Below are 21,537 nucleotides of genomic sequence, written 5' to 3'. Positions count from 1 at the left end.
AAAATTTTATTTTGGTGTACTAAGATTCATCAGAAGAGGAGAAAAACAAAAATTTGATTCCCTCAATTATTTTTTATATCTCTTGACGTTTTTGATAACTTAAGATTAGATAAATAATTAGATAAATAGCATTTTTTTGTCAAAAAAATCTTATTTCATGTTAATAAATATTAATCTTTTTTATAACCAAACTTCTCATATCTAATCTAATAATTATAATTTAATTTTTAATTATTATTTATTTATTTATTAATTGGTTCATAAGTCACATATTTCTCAGGATATAGATTTTAACAATAAGATGATTTTGCTTATTTGTACAATGTAATGTGACTAAGGACGACACTCTTGGCCGTTAGCATCGGGCAGAAAGATGATTGTGGCAAAGGTAAAGTAAACTAGAGACCCAAAACAATTATCTGATATGTGTATAGAGATAGAGGAACACACCTCATGCAAATGCAAGTACCAAGTGCACAACACCAGATGCCCAGATCAAATCGCTAGGCCCCACATAAAAAATATCATGAACCCGGTTCAGGTGGTTTTCACTTTTTTGTCAAAATTTATTAAAATTAAACAACTATTTTCCATGCACTTTCAAACAAAACAACCAATTATTAAAAATCTATTTGTTGAAAATAAATTAATATTTGTTAATCTATGACTTGCATTTAAAATATTTTACACCATTATCCAATCATAATTAATCATATATGATAAATATATTGATTTAAATAATAATTATTTTAAAAATTATACTAATAAAAATTTTTAATTAAATAATAGTATATTTTTATAAAAAAATTACTCGTATTAACGATTAAATTAAATATTTATGATAAAAAAATAATACTTGTTTGAATGTTATATTGTTAAGCCTTCACACTATGGTAGCAAGTAGCAACACTATAAGTATATATAAACACAATTTTGAGAGGTTTGTTGATTTTTGGATGAAGGGTAGTGTACACTGAACAAGAAAGGCCACGTGTACGGTTGTGATGTGTTTTGTCTGGCAAGAGAGTGGGCCCCTCTGAGAAAGCTCACCATGCATTGAATCTGATTTTGATAAGCACAATCACACGGCAATTACATTGCATTATTATAGGCATATGCATAGTCCACACCCGTGAAGGTTGAAAGGGACAACTGAAAGGGAAGAGGATCCCCTCTCTCTCATGTGCCAGAATCAATCTAACGAGGAATAATGTTCAACGTTTACTCCATTTTCACTGGAGGAAAAGATAAATTGAAGAAAAAAAATATCATAGATATAATCTGTAATGTGATGAAAAAAAAAAATAAACAGATCCAGACAGAAATGAGTTATAAAGTAATTCAGAGTAGACTAATCCCTTTATATTATGGCGTTATGTATTAAGTTAAAGTCATATTGTCATTCATGTGTATTTTAATTTTAATTTGATTAGAATATTTTGTATTTCATTATAAAATGTCTTTATATATGATAAGATTATTAAATTGTATAATAGTTATTTAAACATATATTTTAATTAATTGATGGTATATTAAAATCTTTGCAACGATATATATAAGAATTGAACACTTCTATTTCTTATTTGTTTTTTCTGGTATCTCACATTCACTCAATCATATTTACCAGTTCACTATTTTTTTATTTTTTTTTTACTGTAACACGATCACTTTCATTGATAATAAAAGAATTGATACAATCAGGAGCAACGGTTCCAGAAATCTATTAGAGGGACTCAATTTTTTTTCTTCTTTTATAAATTTTTAAATATGTAACTTTATTGTTACACATAAAATTGAAATAAATTATTGTTTTAAATGATAATAATCTTAATCATTATCATAATAACAATAAAAACAATTATTTTTCACAATTTTATACTCTCTAACACTAATCGTTATTATTATATATCATATAAAATTAATTGTGCACTAACTTAAAAATAATATATATATATATATAAGAAGTATAAAGATAGGGGATTAGGATCTAGGGTCCTACCTATCCCCTCTAAATTCGTCACTGATTAGGAGGATACGCAAAAATTTGTGAACAAGCATAAAATTTAGACACTCTTATGAGCTACATAATTTATTTGTCCACGTATAAAACTCACCGAGGAGTTATGAATCAAACTAAGCAAAAGAAGTATAAAATACCGAAACAAATCACATAAATAGATTGAACGTTATATTTAATGCAAAACATTAATGTACTTTTCTTAATTAAATGACAAAACTTTAATCTATTAAATATATAGTAAGTTACTGTCACTTATATATTGACCGTTACACATTTTGTGGAAATTTTCCTTTACACTTAACACCAACAATGTGGGTTGGGTAAACACACTTTGTGGTGGTTACTTAAACACGCCCTTAGTGAATGTTGCATATGGGAGTTGATTTGGTTAGAAGTTATTACTGGAATCTTTATATTTTTTTAATTATTAGACATAGTTTGAGTCATGATACACATCACCAACACGTCTAAGGGGTGAATGTTGAGTGTAATTGATTTGGACTATTTTGGAATGAAAGTTGTGAAAATGAGTGTTTGGTGGCAGATTAGATTACAGTTTGCAATTTTTTTTGAAAAAGATGTGAGGCCCATTTCCATAAAACTTTCACCCAAAATAAGATTAAAGTAGAGAGAGAGAGGAGTTTGTATGTATGTTGTCAATCAAAGGAAAGTGATAGAAGAGAGAGAAAATTGAATCTCTCACGCAATTTCAACAGTAAGATGACTGATTATGCATTTGAATAATCAGTTATTCTTACTTGTCTAGTTTTTTTTATTTACTTATTAAATTATTTTAATTCAAATATTTCTTCTTTTTTATATTCTTTTATTTCTACCAAATTACTTAATTTCATACTATTTCAATTCTTTTTTTTTTTATCTCTTTTCATTCTTCACACTTTCATTAATTTTTTTTTTCTACTAAACATACACTTAATCTTTGTTTAGTTGGATATATTAAAGAAGAAAGGAAATTAAAGGGGAGGAAAAAAGAGGATGGAATACGCTTACATACTAAAGTAATGGTAGGAATTAATATAATATATTTTATATTAATATAAATTCACAATATTTATATTATTAATTAAATTTTTATGCTGAATGGCATATAATCGAATATAACTTATTAGTAAATAGTTTTTATTATAACGAATAAAGTTAAAGATTCTATTCGTTATGAATAATTATGGGAGTACTTGTTGAATTGGACTTCCATTATCATCCTTAATGATTGTGCCTTAAAAAAAATTATACGGAAAGAGAGGAGTTGTGGATTGTGATATGACGTAACAGGAGGCAAGCCATGCCCAACTTTCCAAATGTTTTTTTCACATGCCTTAATGTCTCACCTTGTACTCCCCACCACATTATCACTCTAAATTCACTTTTTTTTAACCCTTCGTAAAGTTAATTATTAAATGAATATATCGATACTTGTATTTATTATATATTCAATTCTTGTTCAAACATACATTTGTATCATTCTATATTTTAAAAAACAAAAAAAAACTGATCTTGACTAAACTGTCTGAGTAATCATCACAAACTTGATATGCCTTGTCGATGGAAACTTCATTTATATCATTTTCAGTTGATAGCTTGAGCTATCTTACAATCAGGCTTCACTTTAAATCTTATCAAAAGCATCTTCAAGAGATAATTACAGCATTAAAGGTATGAGTAGAAATTAGTTCAAGATACACAAAGACATTGTGAACGTAAGGGGTAAAAAAAGAATGGCAAAATATGTTTTCAATCTTTTAAAATATTTTTAAATATTAGTTTTAGTTTATAAAAATTTAATATATTTGTAGTTCTTTCGTTTTTACCGAAACACGTGCTTTAGTTCTTGATAAGGGATTAAACCATGTCACTTTTGGTAAATACAGAACTGGAAATGTATTAAATTTTTACAAGACTAAAACCAACACATCAAAATATTTTGAGAAAAAAAAAACATATTTTATTTAGAAAGAAAAGGAAATAAAAAGAGCAATATTAACCCAAATCCCCCGTTCAAACACTCGACCTAACATTCCAATTCTGTCGTATTGTTATACACAGACCTTCTTTATCATATATTAATATTATTATTCCAAAACTTTGCAAAATCTATCGTCCACTCATAATAAAACTGCAGGTATTACGTGATCCATTTTGCGAACAACAAAAAAGAAAAGTACTAGCTTTTCTGAACGTAACACCAATCTTTGATTGACTCGGTGCCTAGAAAACATGGTGGACCATCATCTCAACTCAACATGAATTTCTATGTGGGAACTGTATACTATAGGCCCCAAAAAATACAAATTATGACAATAAGCTCCAATTGCGTTTATGATAGGGCAACAATAGTATACACTACTTGAAATGTCTGATTGTCAACTTGTCACTGTCAAAGTACCGATTCCAAACTAGTGAGAGCTTCAGCGTCCAAACCTGTCCTCCAACATTGTTAATTTGTTATACATAGACCTCCTTTTGAGTGGATCTACCCATTGGAGTTTATATTATAGTTTCTCAAAAAAACTGAAATGTCATCAACTCTTAAAATTCGTCATTATTTAAATGTGGACTTAATTAAATTTTACATTATTAGCTCTCCATACTGTACGATCATATTAAAAAAATTAAATCTTTCATTGCATGGGGAAAAAAAATCCTCCTTTGTTACATTTATGGTAATAGTATCATCGTAGGTGTTTCTTGTCTCTAACAGAGGCAAGGAGAAAAGAAAGAATGATCAATGATGATAGGAAGAAGGTAGAATAGTTGCAGGAACCTGCAGAATGTATGAACTTGTAAAATCATTTGAATGTTTATTTAATAATTTCTCTTTGAGAAAAAAAAAATAGTTGTCTTATGAATGAGACTGTATACAAACTAGAGTCTGATTGGTATACGAAGCCCATCATAGCTCAGTTGTGCATCAAGGCCTTCAGACTCCAATAGTTTCGCAAGGGAGTCATTCACTTCTTCATGATCCATCAGATGCATCATACCTTCAAATTCCCCAATAAGGAGACATTGAAGAATTATTTTTCTAAAGCATTGTACATTGATGGAAAAAGTAAAATAATAACTGCCCCACATTTTTTTATTTACTAATTATGAAATTCTTGAGAGGTTCTATCAGGCTTCCTAAATGCATGATCAATGAACTGAAGTAGATTAAGGCAAGAAATTAAAGCAAGCATTAAGTAACTAGAAGGCTTAAGCTAAACTTACCGGTAAAAAGTGTTCTTTTGGGTTGAATTTTTCGCACTTCCTCCAAGGCCTGAAATGGAAGATCAGAATAAATTTCCTCCGTCCATGGAAAGTTTTAACAAATGTGAAACTAATTATTACCCTTTGAAGTCCAAAATGTGTAGAAGTAGAGCGGTCAGGCCTCAAAGCATCCTGTAAAATCACACACCATATGAGCGAGGGAGAAATCATACAAGTAATTCCAGTTATGTCATGGATAAATAAGACACATCTGTGGCAAGATAGAAAGGATGGGAGGGTAGGTCACCAGGATTAGAATTTCACAGTCTTTTAGAAGTGGATAAGTTTCTTCAGGAATGTCACTGACATCACTGCATATTTAGACGCATGATCAAACCAACATAAATAGATGAAAAAGATGAACTGAATTGTAATCAAGTACTTTTCCACTTAGGTAGAAGCATTACCTAATGTAACATATATTACCAAAACGAAAACCAAGGGACCGATAATTCTGGCCGTGCCACACTGGTAATGGGGTGAACTGAAGTACAATAATAGAAGGGTTAAAAAATAGAGCCAAGCCCCATCCACAAGAAGGAACATGTCACAAATTAATTAATTGAGCAATAGGTGAGAAAATAGAGTGAACAGGGACAAAGTACAAAAATGCCCCAATTCAAGATATTAAAACTAATAATAGTACTGACCTTCAGTTCATGTACAAAAAATGGTTCTTCCGATATGATATTGAATTGCAACTCTGAGACTTTGGCCCCAGGTAAGATAACACTAGTATCTACTAAATAATAATGGGTCTTCGTCATCACCTGCATATTTCGATGATGAATACAAGAATAGATTCATTATAAAAACATATCCCAACAGTTGCTCATTGAAGCAACAAATGGTGAATGATTCAGCAGATCATTAAAAATGAAAAACACAAGCTTTCCTTGGTTTTCCCCTCCGCTCCAGGATAGAGCTACAAGTGCAATTAAGGGGAACTCCAAATTCACAGCAAAGAAGAAATTAAATATCTAAAATGGATGACATGTAAACCTTAAGAAACCAAGCTTATTATGCTCCATCTTGAAAGTTAAAAATTAAAATATTGGAAAAGGAAGAAAATTCCCCTAAAACCTTTATTTTCCAGCTAACAGTGATCTAAATAATGGCAATTGTCTTAAAAGTAGAGTAAATTATTAAGAGACAATCATGACTATGGTGCAGGATGGCCAGCTTCTCTCTTAGGCATGACTTTGGAAGCTCACGTAGTGAAAAAATTGTTTCATCATGCAAATTAGAAAAGATAGAAACCTTTGGAGATATTAGATAGGATCTTCTGATACACAATTTTCAGGTCTTCACCCTACACCAGAAGACGAATATTTGATTTCTTTCATATGATGATTATTATTAGGTTTCAGTACACACACTTTTCAGTAGGTATAGTTTAATCCAACTTTTAACCCTTCTCAGATTTTAACTAAAATTCGTCATATAAATATTTTCTAAATTTATAATGAATTTCTGTGGTGTAAATGTTGAAGCAGATGTATTATTGGCATTAAGTAGCTATAAATATCACTTGTGCACCTTCCTTTCCCAGAGAAAGAATGAATATCATACGCAACACGCACAAATTCACAATTTCCCATGAAAAACATTAATTTATTTAATACAATGCATAGATATATAGGAGGCCTTTCACTCTTAAATCATAATTACAATGTGCATATATACAGATAACAAGCAGAAAGTAAAATTGACAACTTGGATTTTAGAAGAAAAGTTCATGGGAGAGGACCTCGAAGTCGCGCTTGGCTACATATATTGGAATATGAGGCTGAACATTGTTTGTCCAATCTCTAAGATCATCAAGACCTGGGTAGAAGAAAGAAGCAGAGTTAGTTTATATGACCAGTCATATTGATATTAATTATCCACAGAATATCAGAGAGTATTATGTCAGACCTCCGATTGCATCAGCATGTGAATGAGTAATAATGACCGCATCAATTGTTCTTATCCTGACAGAAATACAAGTTACAGATATATAAAATCAAGGCAGAAAAATACAAGAAAATCTGTAACACCATCTACTTCATAAATTTTAGGGTCAATAATCAAGATTCCTTAAGAAAAAGCATTTAAAACAAAAAAGAAATGTCACTTGTACAAGTCTTCTTATAAGATTTATTTCTCTTAAATTGTTTAGTATTAAAAAGCATTCCAGATATTTGATAAGCCCAATTCATTTTGCATGGGTATTGATGCTTGCACAAACTTATGCTCATACACTCCTTGCAGCCATCCACTCAAACCATTGGATAACCTTACATAACTTTCTGAATGGTCTAAATTGTGTATATACCACACATAGTTTGTGCAAGTTTCTTTTCCTAATTTGCATGTCCTTTCCTAACCATTGTTATTAATGTTGCATCATATTTTTTCCTATAAAGAAAAACAAAATAAAGTACATAAAATGGAGAAGCCATCTCATGTAACAATATCAATAACAGGTAAAAACTAACCCAAAAGCAGGAAACCAATGGAGAGCACTGTGATAGAAAAATCTGCAACAAGTAAATTAATTTGTTATCAGCACCCAAATGAAGTACATGATCCTATCATATCCAGGTTTTCCTTCAAACAGAACTCATTATATCCATGGTTAAGACGTCATTATATCCTAAGACACAGCTTATATCATTTCATGACTGGGCAACTCCGACTTATTTAGAATTCAACCCACACATACAAGACTATCTTTGAGACAAACAAGAAAAGACTCATTGATACCCATAACTCTATCACAACCAAGATGCCAATTATTATATATGTACCCATTTACATGCTACCAATTAAGCACTTCAAGTCACTGAAGACTTTTCTACTGCAAAAATTGTGATCACAAACAGTGGAGTATCCTTCAATTCCTAATGGATCGATTTTAGGCTTCTTCTGCATTCAATACAAAAATTATACAAGCAACATATCCAAGGAAAGCTACACCGCTAACAACTAATATGTCAATGTTCCAGCAGAGTTTTGACAAGTTAGAAAAGGAAAAAAAAAAAAAAGTCCAATAAGGGGCCAACCTAAAACCGAACAACAAATCACATATATGGACTAACATCAATATATAAGGCTGATAAATTTCATCCTCCTAATTCCTAATCCAACACAATCTCAATGCATACTACATAGGGGAATTAAAAACATACTTTCCAGCATCTATAAGAATATTATTGTGTGTTCCTGAGGAATTGGGGTGACGAATGAGGATGCTTGTGTTAAGTCTCCTATTCTTATTACCCGGTTGAGCAGCTTTTGAACACACCTGCAATAACCAACAATCATAATACCAAAACCAATAAAAAAACCTAAAGATTCCATTCCATAATGTCAAATTCATTCATCAATAATAACATGAACATGGTTGTGTTGAATAATGTTATGTACCTCACATTTGAGTAAAGGGTTAGTCAAGCAGCTGACACGTGGAACCCCTTCACTGGTTCCAGTCCCCAAAAATATAAGCTCTGTTTGATCACCACCCAATTCCACTGCTCCACCATCTCCCTTAGTAGAAGCTTCTGCAACAAGACGAACTCACAAGTCAACACAAATTGTATGTAGTAATAATTTATTTATACATAAATCCACAAAAGATTGATTTTTTTTTCAGAAATAAAAATAACAACAATTAAAGATGTGTAATTTGCAACAGACAACAGTGTTCCAATCGAAAACATAGGCTAAGGTTAGGTTGCAATATGAGAAGTTGTTAATAAAAAGAAAATGTTGGAATGGAAGTAGTGGTTACTGGAGTGGATGGAAGAGAAGGGAATGGTTAAAGAGGGATGAGAGCGCCATGAATATGAATATGGAGAGCGACGAGGAGCGAAAGAGAGGAGTGGAGAAGGAAGAAGCCGAATGGATGCAACCACCATTGATTGATTCAATGTGTGTAGTGTGTGTGTGTCAGTCACATAAACAATTACACACGTGTGTTGTGTTGTGTTGTGTTTTGCCTCTCTTCGCTTTTCCCCAAGGGAAACATAAAACAAGGAAAAAGCTAATTTTAACTTAGTTTAGACTTTTTAATTTAAGTGTATGTTTAGATATCCCTTACAAACAAATGTTGATAATAAAATGAAGTTTGTAAAAGTATTTCCACCTTTCCTTTTCCATCTGTGTTTAGTTTGCGATGGACCGCTAAATTTGATTTTGAAATTTATGCATAACAAGTTCAACAGGAAATCAAACATATTTTAATTTAGTAGTGTTGTTTGAATGGTGTGTAGGATGTTAAGTTCTAATTTTGTTGCAGTGATTGTAAACAAATAATGAAAACTACATATTACTTATTTTAGTGGTAAAGAAAATCTTATTAAACAATAAAATATCATTCTTAAATACACATTCTCCGTTGGCTATATAAAATATCTTCTATCAAGTGGCCAGTGCTAAAAACTATCGGAAATGATAATCCAATATATTCTATTAGTAATTTTCTAATCAATTTTTGTTGAGAGTTTTTTAACTTAATTTTTTAAGGATGATCAACATGGTCATCTCTAATTGTCAGCGTAGGGATATATTTGTCATATAATATTTTTTTGACTTTTTGTCTCCCCACCACATTGATAAATATATTCCTAAAATATAAAAATGTAAAATTTAGTCTTCAAAAGTATAAAAAGTGTGACAAATATATCCGGACATTAATAATATATTGTGACTAATTTTTATAATTTTGACAAATTTATAATGATTACAAAAAATTTTTGGAAGAGCTATATCACACCGGTAAGTGTTTGTTTTCGTTATATAATTTTTAAGTTTCATGAACAGTTGAAACATGCATAAAATATTATCAATGGAAGTAATTTTTTATTGTTTTGACGAATTCTTCTTACTTTTCTTCAACTACAAAAAAAAATCAATCATTTGATTGTTAACTCTTGAATAAATGTTATTAACATAGAAAAAAAATTAATTATTCTTACTTTTCTCCAACTACAAAAAAATTTACCGTAAAACAGTAAGAAAACATTGTTTCTATTTAATCAAATACTATTTATTTAATTGTTTTTTGAATAAAAATTTTATAATAAAATATGAATGTCTATTAGTATATGCAATGACATCAAATTACAAATTATAATAAAAATTTGTTGATTTTTAATTTTTTTAAAAATTATACACAATTATTTTTTATTGACTAATCATTTAAAAAATCACAACCTTAAAAAAAATCATTCAAAAGGAGGTGAATATTTTTTACAAATTAAAAGTGTCATTGCGATTCCAATTTTCCCTAAAAATTATTTATGGATCTAATTTAACTATGATGCTTTACAATAAACATTTTTTTACTTTAACCTTTCATCAAGCATGAGAGTGTAAAAAAATTATTTACACTTTATAAAATAAGTATTTTTTTTCTTTTAGACTTAATTTAATTTACGAGTTTATTAAAAAAAATTGTCGCAATCATTATAATTTTTTTTCAAATTATAATAATTAGTCACAATCTACTGTTAACGTTTAGATATATTTGTCGCACTTTTTGCACCCTAAATTTTGTATTTTTATTTTTCAGGAACGCATTTGTTAGTGGAGTGGGAAGATAAAAAGTCAAGAAAATATTATATAACAAATATGTCCGAACATTAGAGATGGTCACGTTGGTAATCATTTCAGTGACAAATTTATCCCTCTGTGTCACATAGACTATTTTATTAAGGGTGACATATGGAAGTTAACGGCCAGATATATTTGTCGTACTTTTTACACTTTCAAGAACTAAATTTTATATTTTCATTTTTCAGAAACACATTTATCAATGAATTACATATTCATAAACAAAAGTGACTATTTACCTATTTTTTAAACATACAACTCATCTAATGTATACATTTAGAAACAAAAATACCCCACTCGGCTTCAATTATAAAATATTAGAATTCTTCTTTTACTTCTATAGCTGCATCTTGTATTCAATCAATTAAATATATAAGGACCAGGAAGCCAACTCCTGATTTTATAACGACATTACTATGTCTTGCAAATTTATACTATTTTAACTACAAATTTAATAAATATTTCAACATCTATTGATTCTTTTTTCTTTTGTAAAACTCATCTCTTAATATTACTAAACATATTATTACATAATATATTTGACAAATAACACACTCTACCACAAGGATAAAAATGCATAAGAATTGAAAGTGGTAGAATTTTTTTTTCCAAGGTGGACAAATACACTTCTATTTGAAGCAAAGGGAAAAACTAAAAAGGATTGTAAATATATCCTTTATTTAAAGATTTTGATATTTTCACCTTATAGATTTGAGAACTTAAAGAATTTTCAAGTGCGATCAAACTCATTTTCATTTATTCAAGGATCATATATTCATATGTGTATTCATGTAAATTTATTACTTTATTTTGCTTGTTTTTATCATTTAATGTTTAAAAACTGGTTGTTAAAACTTCACATAATCAATTTTATGATAGCCGAATTAGATTTGTTCCTGTTTTCAACATTCTTTTTTCATACACTTACATTTATTATTCATTTATATATTTCATCTAAATCAAATTACTCATTTGATTTCTATAGTTTTACCATTCATATATTTTTAATTTTTATAATTTGAAAATAATTTTTTAAGTCCCTATAATTTACATTTTAATTCTCTTTTAGTTTTTATAGTTTAAAAGTAGTCTTTTTAATTCTTATATTTTGTATTTTAATTCTCTTTTAATCTCTATAGTTTGAAAATAATTTTTTTAGTCCCTAAAATTTGTATTTTAAATACCTTTTAGTCCTTAGTACCAAAAAAATATAAAAATAATTAGTTACAAATTAGTTATAAATTATCAACTATTTTTTTATTATAAATTATATTGCAATAAATTAGTTACGAATTACTTGTTAATATTTTGTAGTTAATTTTAATTAATAGTATTAATCATATTTTTATGGTAAGGACTAAAAGGAAATTAAAATACAAATTATAAAACTAAAAAAATCACTCTCAAACTACAGAAATTAAAAGAAAATTAAAATATAAACGATAAGAACCAAAAGAGGACTAAAAATATAAATTGCATGAACTAAAAAAACTACTTTTAAACTATAGGGACTAAAAAAATACGAATGGTAAAACTATAGGGACTAAATGAGTAATCAAACCTTTATCTAATTATAATTCTTCTTGATATAAATAAAAATAGAAAGAAAGTAATTAAAGACATCAAAAGAAAGCAAAAATTCATGGGAAGATAAAGAGCCTAAATTGATTTTAATTCATAAATAATTAAAATGGTTAGATTACTATTACAAGAATAAAGGTAATTGTTATAAAAATTAATAATTGTCATAATCTCATTAAACATTATTTTTCAATTATTTTAAAATAAAAGGTCTGCATTTAGACATTGGGAGAAAGGGGAAGATATGACTATAAAAAAAGATTTAAATATATTTTTAATTTTATATTTTTTATATTTGATCTCTAATAAATTTTTATTTTAGATTAAATTTTTAATATTTCAAATTTTTTAGTCCGATATAGTCATTAACCAGCCACAGACATCACGTGTGGTGACACATGTTATCTGTCTGACTGGGATTCCAGGTGGAAAAAGGGTTTTTTTTTTTATAAAAAAAAGTACAAAACGACCCCGCCTGCTAGGATCCACCTTTTCACTAACATTCTTGTTCCCTCAAACTTGAGCTAAACCCTTTTTTTTTTCCCGTTGATCTTCCCCTGCCAGAATCCCTCACCATCTCCAATAGCTCAAAAATGGACTTGCGTCTCTAATACGACGACCCCGCATGTAGGTTGCACGACTTTCCCCCTTTGGTGAACCTTTGTGTCTTTTGCACCATTAACCACTGGGTAAAAGCTAGGACCATTTACCGAAAATCCGTACCGACTAGATCTGGGGCATTTGTTGGCATCGTTCTCAGCAAAAGGAGCATTCCGAGGATGAGTATCATATTTCGACATCTTCCAAACTTTGTTTTAAGGATGCTTCGTCGTTGGCTGATTCAGTTTGCTTCCATAGCCCAACACAAACAATGGTTAGATTGTGATTTCTCCTCCTCTATTATTCGAATGAGGGAAAGAGACCTTGACTAGCACTCTTGCTCTGTCCAATCTCTCCATTGTAATTATTAGGGGGTTTTGATATCATTGTTGGTGTTTAGAGATGAGAGATGGCAGATTCAACGATGACGGATAATGAGGTTGCTGAAGCTGCGAGGAAAAAGGAATACGTGAAGATGAAGGAAACTGGGGGAGTGAAGAGAACACATTTGACTGAATCAAGGTATGACTGAGGACCGTTGGAATGAATGGCAAGATGCACACCTTTGCGATGGCAACAATGAGTAGGAGCAGATTGGGGTTTAGGCTCAATAGAAAAAGGAGCAACAGATTGGGAAAAGAAAGAAAAAAAAATCTTTTAACATGCAGATCGACATCATTTTGTACTAAAAAAAAATATTTTTTCACATGTAATTCCAATTAGAGAAAAATCACGCGTGACACCGATGTAGAACACCTGCGTGATCGGTTAAGAGCAATGTAGGTAGTTAACGATTACAAACTAACGATAGGAACCTAAAGCAATTTTTGAAATATTAGAAACACAATTCGAAAGAAAAAATTATCAGGAATTAAATGCAAAAAACATGTATTTAACAGGGACCAAAAGTATATTTAATCCTAAAAAGAGAGTCAAGAACTCGAACTCAAGATACAAATTTGCAAAATGTATTTGAATTTCTATTTCACTATAGCCTGTTTTTCAAAAATCAATCACATATATATGAAGATATCCAATTTTTTCCCAATCAAACTATACCAAGCACTAATTCTTGTTTTAGATCATAAGGATCCAAGTATCGGGGTTAACTTCGACCTCAGCATGAGCCAAACCTCCTCCGCGAAGTATACTGCAAAATCAAGAAAAAAATAAGTATGGCAAACTAATTGGGAAATGCACAAGATTACTTTTGTGAAAAATCAGACACATTCGTTCATTTTTAAATGCCCCTCCGTAACACAATTATCAATACCAGCAAGCTGCAACTACTTCATCATCGCACAAACCATCACTCCGCTCAAAATAAAGACTACCTATCAGAAGGTCCTCAGTATTTTAGCTATACAGACATTCAGTCACCATTCTCGAAAATCTCATCCCAACAACCACTCCCAGCACCTCCTTGCCACTCTACTTGTCTCTCACAGCTGATGGATCTAAAACCTGTAGTTCATCCTATGCAGAAGGCCCAGAACAACACCTTGGGTACAGGTTCAAAGAACTGCCACTCTAAACCAAGACAGAGTCTTTGTAATGCAAGAAACTGGAGCCCCAAAATCCAAGTAGCCAACCCCGGATAGCAGCCACCCCAAAAAACGCTATAGCGGGATAGCAGGTAATGGGATAATCTCTGTTGTGAAGTCTAGAAAATAATATGCATGATTTATAATTTTGTAACATACACAAAAATACTGAAAATAGAAAAATACACAAAATTAAAAAGTAAAGGCATAGTTAGTCATAATTAATACAGGGAATTAATAGAGGGACTTAAAAACGTTGAGTTCAGATAAAAGAGTGGCACTTTTAGTCGGAAGAAAAAACATTATTAGGGTCAGTTTTGTAAGTTACATAGGGAAAAGTAACCGTCACCTACAACCGACAACAATTAATAGGGTGTCTTGTTGAAAAGCTTAAAAGATAAAACAGATTTAAAACATTTACAATGGGAAAAGCAACCGACAACAATTAACAGGGGCAGTATTGAAAAGGTTTAAAAGATATAGCAGATTAAAAAAAGATAACAAAAGATAAAAACAAATAAAAAACCCAAATCCAAACGACAAGATTCATGGGCAAAATCAAGTTTTTAATGCTGAAATTGTGCCTGCTCATGCATGCATCCGTTGCTATCTCACCACAAACTGCAGCTGCACCTGCATGTTCAGTATCCGCTCCTGCTGTCCGCAATTCGCCACTTATGCAGCACTATTGACTACTTAGCCCAAAATAATTACAAGCAGTGGCAGTTTCAGTTTGAGACAGCAAAAAGTGTTGTAATCATTGTTTCATTGAGGAGGTTGTTAGGCAGGGAGAGAAATGCTACTGTAACTCAATGAAAGGGGAGACTAATTACATTGAGGAAGAAGGTTGGGGATGAGGGTGAGTGGGGGAGATTTTTATCTATCCTATCCTACTTTTTTAATCCAGGCCCAGCCACATGATAAATTTTGAACTAAAAAGCTGAATAAGATAAACTTATTCTATCCTATTGGCTCGCCAACAATGGAATTAGAATAGGATAGGATACCTGATGATCCTATCCTATATTTCTTATCATAAGCCCTGGCCACAGAACAAGCACTGAAAAGAGAGATGGAGCAAACAAATAGCATTGAGCATATTAAATAGTTCATCAAACTTTTGAACATGCTAAAAAAAGTGAACATCAGTAAATCCCAACTACATACAAAAATTAAAGGCAACAGATACAGTTGTTGTCTAAAAGTCTCAAGTCATGATAAAACTGTATGATCAAAGTAAATGTAAGACTTGGTAGAAACTTGATGAGGTTTAGTATCATGCACTGATTAAAAACTTTAACCAATCATTTGATTAGTTTTATTTTACAGTGATATATGATCAGCTATGACAAACAAAATAAAGAATATAATTAACATTAGAAATAAGATTGGAATATTATTATCATAGTAATATAAAGAGAATAAATTATTTAAGAATGAAGAAGATTTATAAATACCTTTGAATACATTCTAAACAGTCACAATCTCGAAGTCTGCATGCTGAGAACAATTGCGGAAGTAGGCTGTTATATGGTCAAGGTTGTTGATGAAGATTTTATATGTTGATCCAACTCCAAAGTTCAATGACTTCAATTTACTAGAAGGCAAACATTCTGGCTTCACAAGGGCTGAAGCTCCACAAATAACCTGAAATTGAAAAAGTTTTTAAAAATTAAACATGGGCCATCAAAATATATTTCATTTGACAATTCAATGAAGAAACCCATTCTCCCTCACACACACACACTGTCATATGCACATATATATAAACTTAGAATTTTCTCCCTACCTTAACTGTAGAGAATGATAGTTTAACAGCTTCTGCACTATGATGTCCCCGTAACATATTGATCAAACCATGTAAAGTCTCCTTTCTTTTCCTTCGACGACATTTTTCAAATCGATAATGTGGTTCATGTATATCAATGATCAAGCCATCCATAGAAGGAAGACGAAACTCAAAAAAGGCACAAGGTGTAGAATACAAGTAAATGAAATTGGAAAGCTGTGGTGCAGCAACTACAATCTTGCATTTAAAGCGGTTGCACATCAGATTCAAGTTACTCAGCTTAGGAGCAGATATCACAAAATCCTTAGAGTTCAAATCTGAATTAAAGGACATTTCACTTAAGTGCAAATTCTTCAAATGGACACAATTAGCAAATGGATCCAAACAGTCAGTTCCTGTATAACACAGAATGAAGTTATTTAGATGCAGAGTTGTCAATGTTGTAAAACCAAATAGTTCTGCCAAACTTGCAAATGGATTCGAAAAGTCAGCTGCAGCAGGATGCATTGAAAACTGTTCCAGATGCAACATGTCCAATGATGTGCAACCTAACGGGGATGACCCATTCGTAGGATGGCAATCTGTTAACTCGAGCTTTTTCAAAGATTGGCAAGTAAATAGAGACAAAGGAATTTCAACTGGCGGACTGCCAGAGGTTCTGCCAGCGGTTTTTGCCCGGAGATTGATTTTGATTTCTTCAACCCCATGTGATGCTGCATACTCAATAACCTTATTCAATAGACCTTGATCTGTCGTATAATCTACCCCAAAACGGTAGTAAACAAGAAGTTTGACATGAGAAGAATCGCGATGGTTTAGGACCCACAGCACAAACTTCTTAAAGTTAACCAAACGCATGAATGATTTGCTGCTGAAACTCAGGCAGGGAACTGAAGCCCAAAGATACCTCCACCGCTTCGACAAAACACAAGTTTGAATTGCATCCTTTGTTTCCATAAATGACAAAATATGATGGATAAGACAATCCGGCATGTCACTAAGTCTATCCTGACTTTCTTCCATTTCACAATTATCTACATTTTGAGAGGCCAAAATTTTGGTTTTTGACTTCTTCAACGCAGGACCAGATTCCTGAGAATCAGCCTTCTGCATTTCAGCTTCACAGCACTCAATTGAATCAGTCTTGTTGAAGCTGCAAGTCATATTCCCCATCAAATCATTCCAAATTTGAAAGATCCAGTGATCAGCCCTAGTACTCCTCTACGAAGAATCTGATAAAAACAACAAAAATAATGAGAAAAAGAAATCAGTCTGTTCAGATAAGAGAAGTTATCCACACATCTTAGAAATACCAAAAAAAAAAAAATCTTAGAAATACAATCAAGACAAATTGTGTTAATCTTTTTAACACAACCTCTGACAATAATTAAAACATGACAGTAAAAATAACTTTCCATGCCCATCAAAATACACTATCACAATTCCCCTACACCAAAATTTCTCGTTTTACAATCTTCTCCTCAAATTCAATCCCCAAACACACTAAAGTTTGAACTTGGCTCCCAAATCAAAGTACCCAAAAACCCCATAATTAAAACACAACCTCTGACAATAATTAAAACATGACAGTAAAAATAACTTCCCATGCCCATCAAAATACACTATCACAATTCCCCTACACCAAAATTTCTCGTTTTACAATCTTCTCCTCAAATTCAATCCCCAAACACACTAAAGTTTGAATCTTGGCTCCCAAATCAAAGTACCCAAAAACCCCATAAGTAAAATTCCCCAAACAATTAAATTCAAGTGATCAGTAACAATAAAAAAAATAAAAAAATTACCATACGATGGTTGAAGATATCACACAAAGGCATACCCCAACAGATTGTCAATTAAAAACAAAAATGAAAAGAGAAATCAATAAGCAGTTGAAAAAAGGAAGAGGGTTTTTGCACCTGAAACAGGTCCTAGGAAGAAGACGATGATGATCATGTTTGAAGGGCACGCGCTCTGAGAGGTGAGTGTGTTGGAAATCCTGTCTCTAGATATTAGAGAGAGCGCTTTTGTGTTATGTTGTGTTGTGTGAAGGTGTGGAAATGGAAGAAGTGGATGGGTCTCCCTCTCTCACTCTCTCTTTCTCTCTCTTAAATTACTACTAACTCAGCTTCCAATTCAATAGTTTAATTGCCTCTTTGTACCACGCAATAGCTACGACCAAAGTCTCTCTCTCTCAATTTATGTTTTTCTTTGGCCTTTTGGGGTTTCTATCTTTTCATTTCATTCTTCCAGTGATGGGAACTGAGAAAAAGAAGAAAGGGTAATCCTTCTTCACCCCTTGTAAGTAACAATTAAGGCATGCTTATGATTATTTTCCATGAATTCTTGTAGAATAATGTACACATTTATTTATTTAATGAGTTTAATATTTATTTATTATTAGTATAAAAAAATCAATTAATCAGAAATTGTAGTATGCACTGCATTTGTTAAATTTAGGCATTAACTTAAATTTGTTAAATATTTTTTTTTCTTCTAATTTGCCTTTAATATTATTAAGAATGTATTCATTTTTATAGGAAAGAGAAATATACAATTCAAAGTAACGTTGTGGGTTAAAATAAATAAGGATATTTTGATAAAAAAAATAATTAATATAGAAGACAATTAAAATAAATTCTTATAATAGGTATAAACATATTATCACTTTTAAAATAATCATTATAAAAACCCCTTTTCATTAATGTATTTTGGTTTTAATAAAGAAATGTTGTAATAATTAATGTATTCGGAGTTTATTTCAGTTTTTAATGTAGTAATAATTAGGAGTGTATTCAATTAAGATTTTAAATGACTTTAAAAAAATTATAAAAAAATCTTATAGTATTCAATCATAAATTTTAAATAAAATAAAAGAAATCTTATAATATTCAATCAAATCTTTTAGAATTTTTTTTTAACAATGAAGTTCGGTGATATTCAATTGATAATGTTTACAACTTAGGAAACGTTTACTGGTAATTAAGATCATAAAGATTCCAATAAATTATTTTTTGGATGAATTTCATATGAATTTTTAGTTGAAAATATAAATAATTTAGTCTGATTTTAATAAATAAATGTTGTACTCTCTCTCCCCTAAAATAACAGTCCTCTGTTTTACACAAAGGAAGGAAAAGCATCAAATACATGGAAGAGAAAAAATTTGCAAAATTAATATTATATCATTATTAATTTATTTGTAAATTTTATTTTCTACCGTTAATATTATAAAAGATATAAGTGAAAAAAATATAATTATTGTTACATTGAAAAACTAAAATGATAATTATTTTAAAATAATTTTTTTCCCTTACATGATAAGTATAATACCACATAAGGAGTGATAATTAAAGTATTATGATTTTATTTGAATTTTTGAACGTTGTAATAATTAATGTATTCTGGTTTTAATAAATAAATGTTGAAAATAATTGTTAAAAATATAATATATTAATTTTTTAAGATTGCAATTAATGTATCCAAATTTCAACATTTAATTATTTAATGTATTTTTTCAAATGAAAAACTTTTTACTTCCTCTTATTCAAAATAACTAATATTTTAGTATTTAAAAAATATCTTGAATGATTTTTTTAGTTTTTAATAAAAATATTAAAACTTTTATTTGTATGTTTTCAAATAAAATACACTAATTTAATGATTTTTTCAGTATTGTACCTATTAATTTTTCAACAACCGCCATTAATGACCCAATAGTTACAAGTAACACATTTTAAAAAAAATGAGGACATTTTGGTAAAATTCTTTTAATGAGTAACTTAACTATTTATTGTCATTCTTAATATATATATGAAAAAAAAGTCTTAAACAGCGATCATTTTGGAGCGAAGAGAGTATTAATTTATATATTATTGTTCAATGGATCATTAAATGTACTTCATATTGTTTATTTTGAATTATTCCTTATAAAAAAACATTTAATAAGAAATAAAATCAAATAATCTACATATTATTGAGATTAAAAAAATTTGAAGAACTAAAACAAAATAATAGGGACTAAATCCCCCCAAAAAAAAGAATTTTGAAGGGACCAAACTCTAAGAAATATTTTTTTAGGCACTAAAAAATAAAATATTATTATATTTTTAAGATAAAAAACATATTTAAGTATTTTAAAATTTAATGTTTACATTTGAGTATAGTAGACTTGAGAATATTAAAAAAATGGCAACTGATATGATATGCTTGAGAGATAATTATGTCTGTTAAGTATGTAATAAAAGATTTAACCACCGGGATCCATGTGCAAGGAAATGTATTTGTTGGGAGAGGTAATCTTCTTAAATGAATTTTAGTACCTAGTATTTAGCTTTTGACTAGGATACATCTTAGATTTATCCAAAATAAGACTTGAAAAGAAATATGTCCCCTTAAATAAACTATAATGGAAAGACATTTTCAGTATCGTTAATGTTGTAAAGGCTTATTTTATACCTCCTATTTTTTAGTCTTATTTTTATCTTACTATTTATATTATTTAAATCTCATCTAAAATATTATTTTTCATTCAATTTTTATTTATTTTTAACTCTAATTTAAACCTCATCTTCATTATATAACCCATCTTTACCTCATCTTACTAATAATAAAGATGTACCATACCTTAAAATGCAATGTCACCCCAATGAAAAAAATGTACAATGTTACATGCAATATACAAAAATAATATAATGAAGATGATTCCGCCGAAGGATACTTGGTTAAAAGAAAAAAAGTTGCTTATGTTATATGGCGTAGATTGGACCGTGCACGTTAACGTAGGCCCAACTTATTCTGGATAAGGTGAGTGGGTTGGACTGCCACTTGATTTTAATCAATCAATTGGACAAATGCTATATCAACTTCCGTTTTCTCTAAGTACATCCCTTCTCTATTTTAATTTGCTTATGACTTAAATGACCTTCTTTTTTCAAACCTTATTCTTTCCCTCATACAATTGCACACTCTCCCTCCCTCTCTTCCATTATAATTGTTTCCCTCTACCACTCCCTTTATGATCTCCAATTCAATATCTTACTTTGATATTCCTTGTTTGCTGGGTCTCTTTGTTTAACATTAGGTTTTTTCATCCTCCAAGCTATTAAACATGGTACGCTTGCATTCCTTTTTTTGTG

General features: G+C 30.2%; 2 protein-coding genes across 6 annotated transcripts; both read right to left on the bottom strand.

The window, feature by feature from the left end:
* Positions 1–4,097: 4,097 nt before the first annotated feature.
* Positions 4,098–9,293, bottom strand: LOC100786919 (putative hydrolase C777.06c-like). Of its 5 annotated transcripts, XM_006582837.4 has the most exons (13): positions 9,063–9,289; positions 8,699–8,832; positions 8,461–8,576; positions 7,768–7,809; positions 7,205–7,260; positions 7,038–7,114; positions 5,938–6,057; positions 5,695–5,771; positions 5,535–5,598; positions 5,369–5,419; positions 5,249–5,297; positions 4,901–5,022; positions 4,642–4,802 (listed from the first exon to the last, which is right to left on the bottom strand). In XM_006582837.4, exons 1-12 carry the CDS (start codon positions 9,187–9,189, stop codon positions 4,904–4,906), a joined length of 1,032 nt encoding a protein of 343 aa, XP_006582900.1. In that variant the 5' UTR covers positions 9,190–9,289; the 3' UTR covers positions 4,642–4,802; positions 4,901–4,903. The 5 variants fall into 5 exon arrangements, with proteins under 5 accessions (XP_014632827.1, XP_006582900.1, XP_014632826.1 ...); XM_014777341.3 differs by lacking the exons at positions 4,642–4,802; positions 4,901–5,022 and adding an exon at positions 4,098–4,459 and having other exon boundaries at positions 9,063–9,290; XM_014777340.3 differs by having other exon boundaries at positions 4,642–5,022; positions 9,063–9,288.
* Positions 9,294–13,957: 4,664 nt separating this feature from the next.
* On the bottom strand, positions 13,958–18,641 carry LOC100781595 (putative F-box/FBD/LRR-repeat protein At1g78840). Its single transcript, XM_003529748.5, has 4 exons — positions 18,319–18,641; positions 16,400–17,631; positions 16,068–16,257; positions 13,958–14,216 (listed from the first exon to the last, which is right to left on the bottom strand). Exons 2-3 carry the CDS (start codon positions 17,570–17,572, stop codon positions 16,081–16,083), a joined length of 1,350 nt encoding a protein of 449 aa, XP_003529796.1. The 5' UTR covers positions 17,573–17,631; positions 18,319–18,641; the 3' UTR covers positions 13,958–14,216; positions 16,068–16,080.
* Positions 18,642–21,537: the final 2,896 nt, after the last annotated feature.

This window comes from Glycine max, chromosome 7 (assembly GCF_000004515.6).
Source record: "Glycine max cultivar Williams 82 chromosome 7, Glycine_max_v4.0, whole genome shotgun sequence".
NCBI lineage: Eukaryota > Viridiplantae > Streptophyta > Magnoliopsida > Fabales > Fabaceae > Glycine > Glycine max.
Note: the sequence above shows the minus strand (reverse complement) of the source record. Positions and strands in the feature narration are given on the sequence as shown.

Bases quoted from the DNA above. Each gene is read 5' to 3' on its own strand.
- LOC100786919 (XM_006582837.4), bottom strand. From the start codon at position 9,189: ATGGTGGTTGCATCCATTCGGCTTCTTCCTTCTCCACTCCTCTCTTTC. The intron at 8,577-8,698 runs GTACATAACATT...TGGTTATTGCAG, and splicing joins ACCCTTTACTCAAATGTGAG to GTGTGTTCAAAAGCTGCTCA. The intron at 5,420-5,534 runs GTGACCTACCCT...GTGATTTTACAG, and splicing joins ACTGTGAAATTCTAATCCTG to GATGCTTTGAGGCCTGACCG.
- LOC100781595 (XM_003529748.5), bottom strand. From the start codon at position 17,572: ATGGGGAATATGACTTGCAGCTTCAACAAGACTGATTCAATTGAGTGC. The intron at 16,258-16,399 runs GTAGGGAGAAAA...TTTCAATTTCAG, and splicing joins TATCATTCTCTACAGTTAAG to GTTATTTGTGGAGCTTCAGC.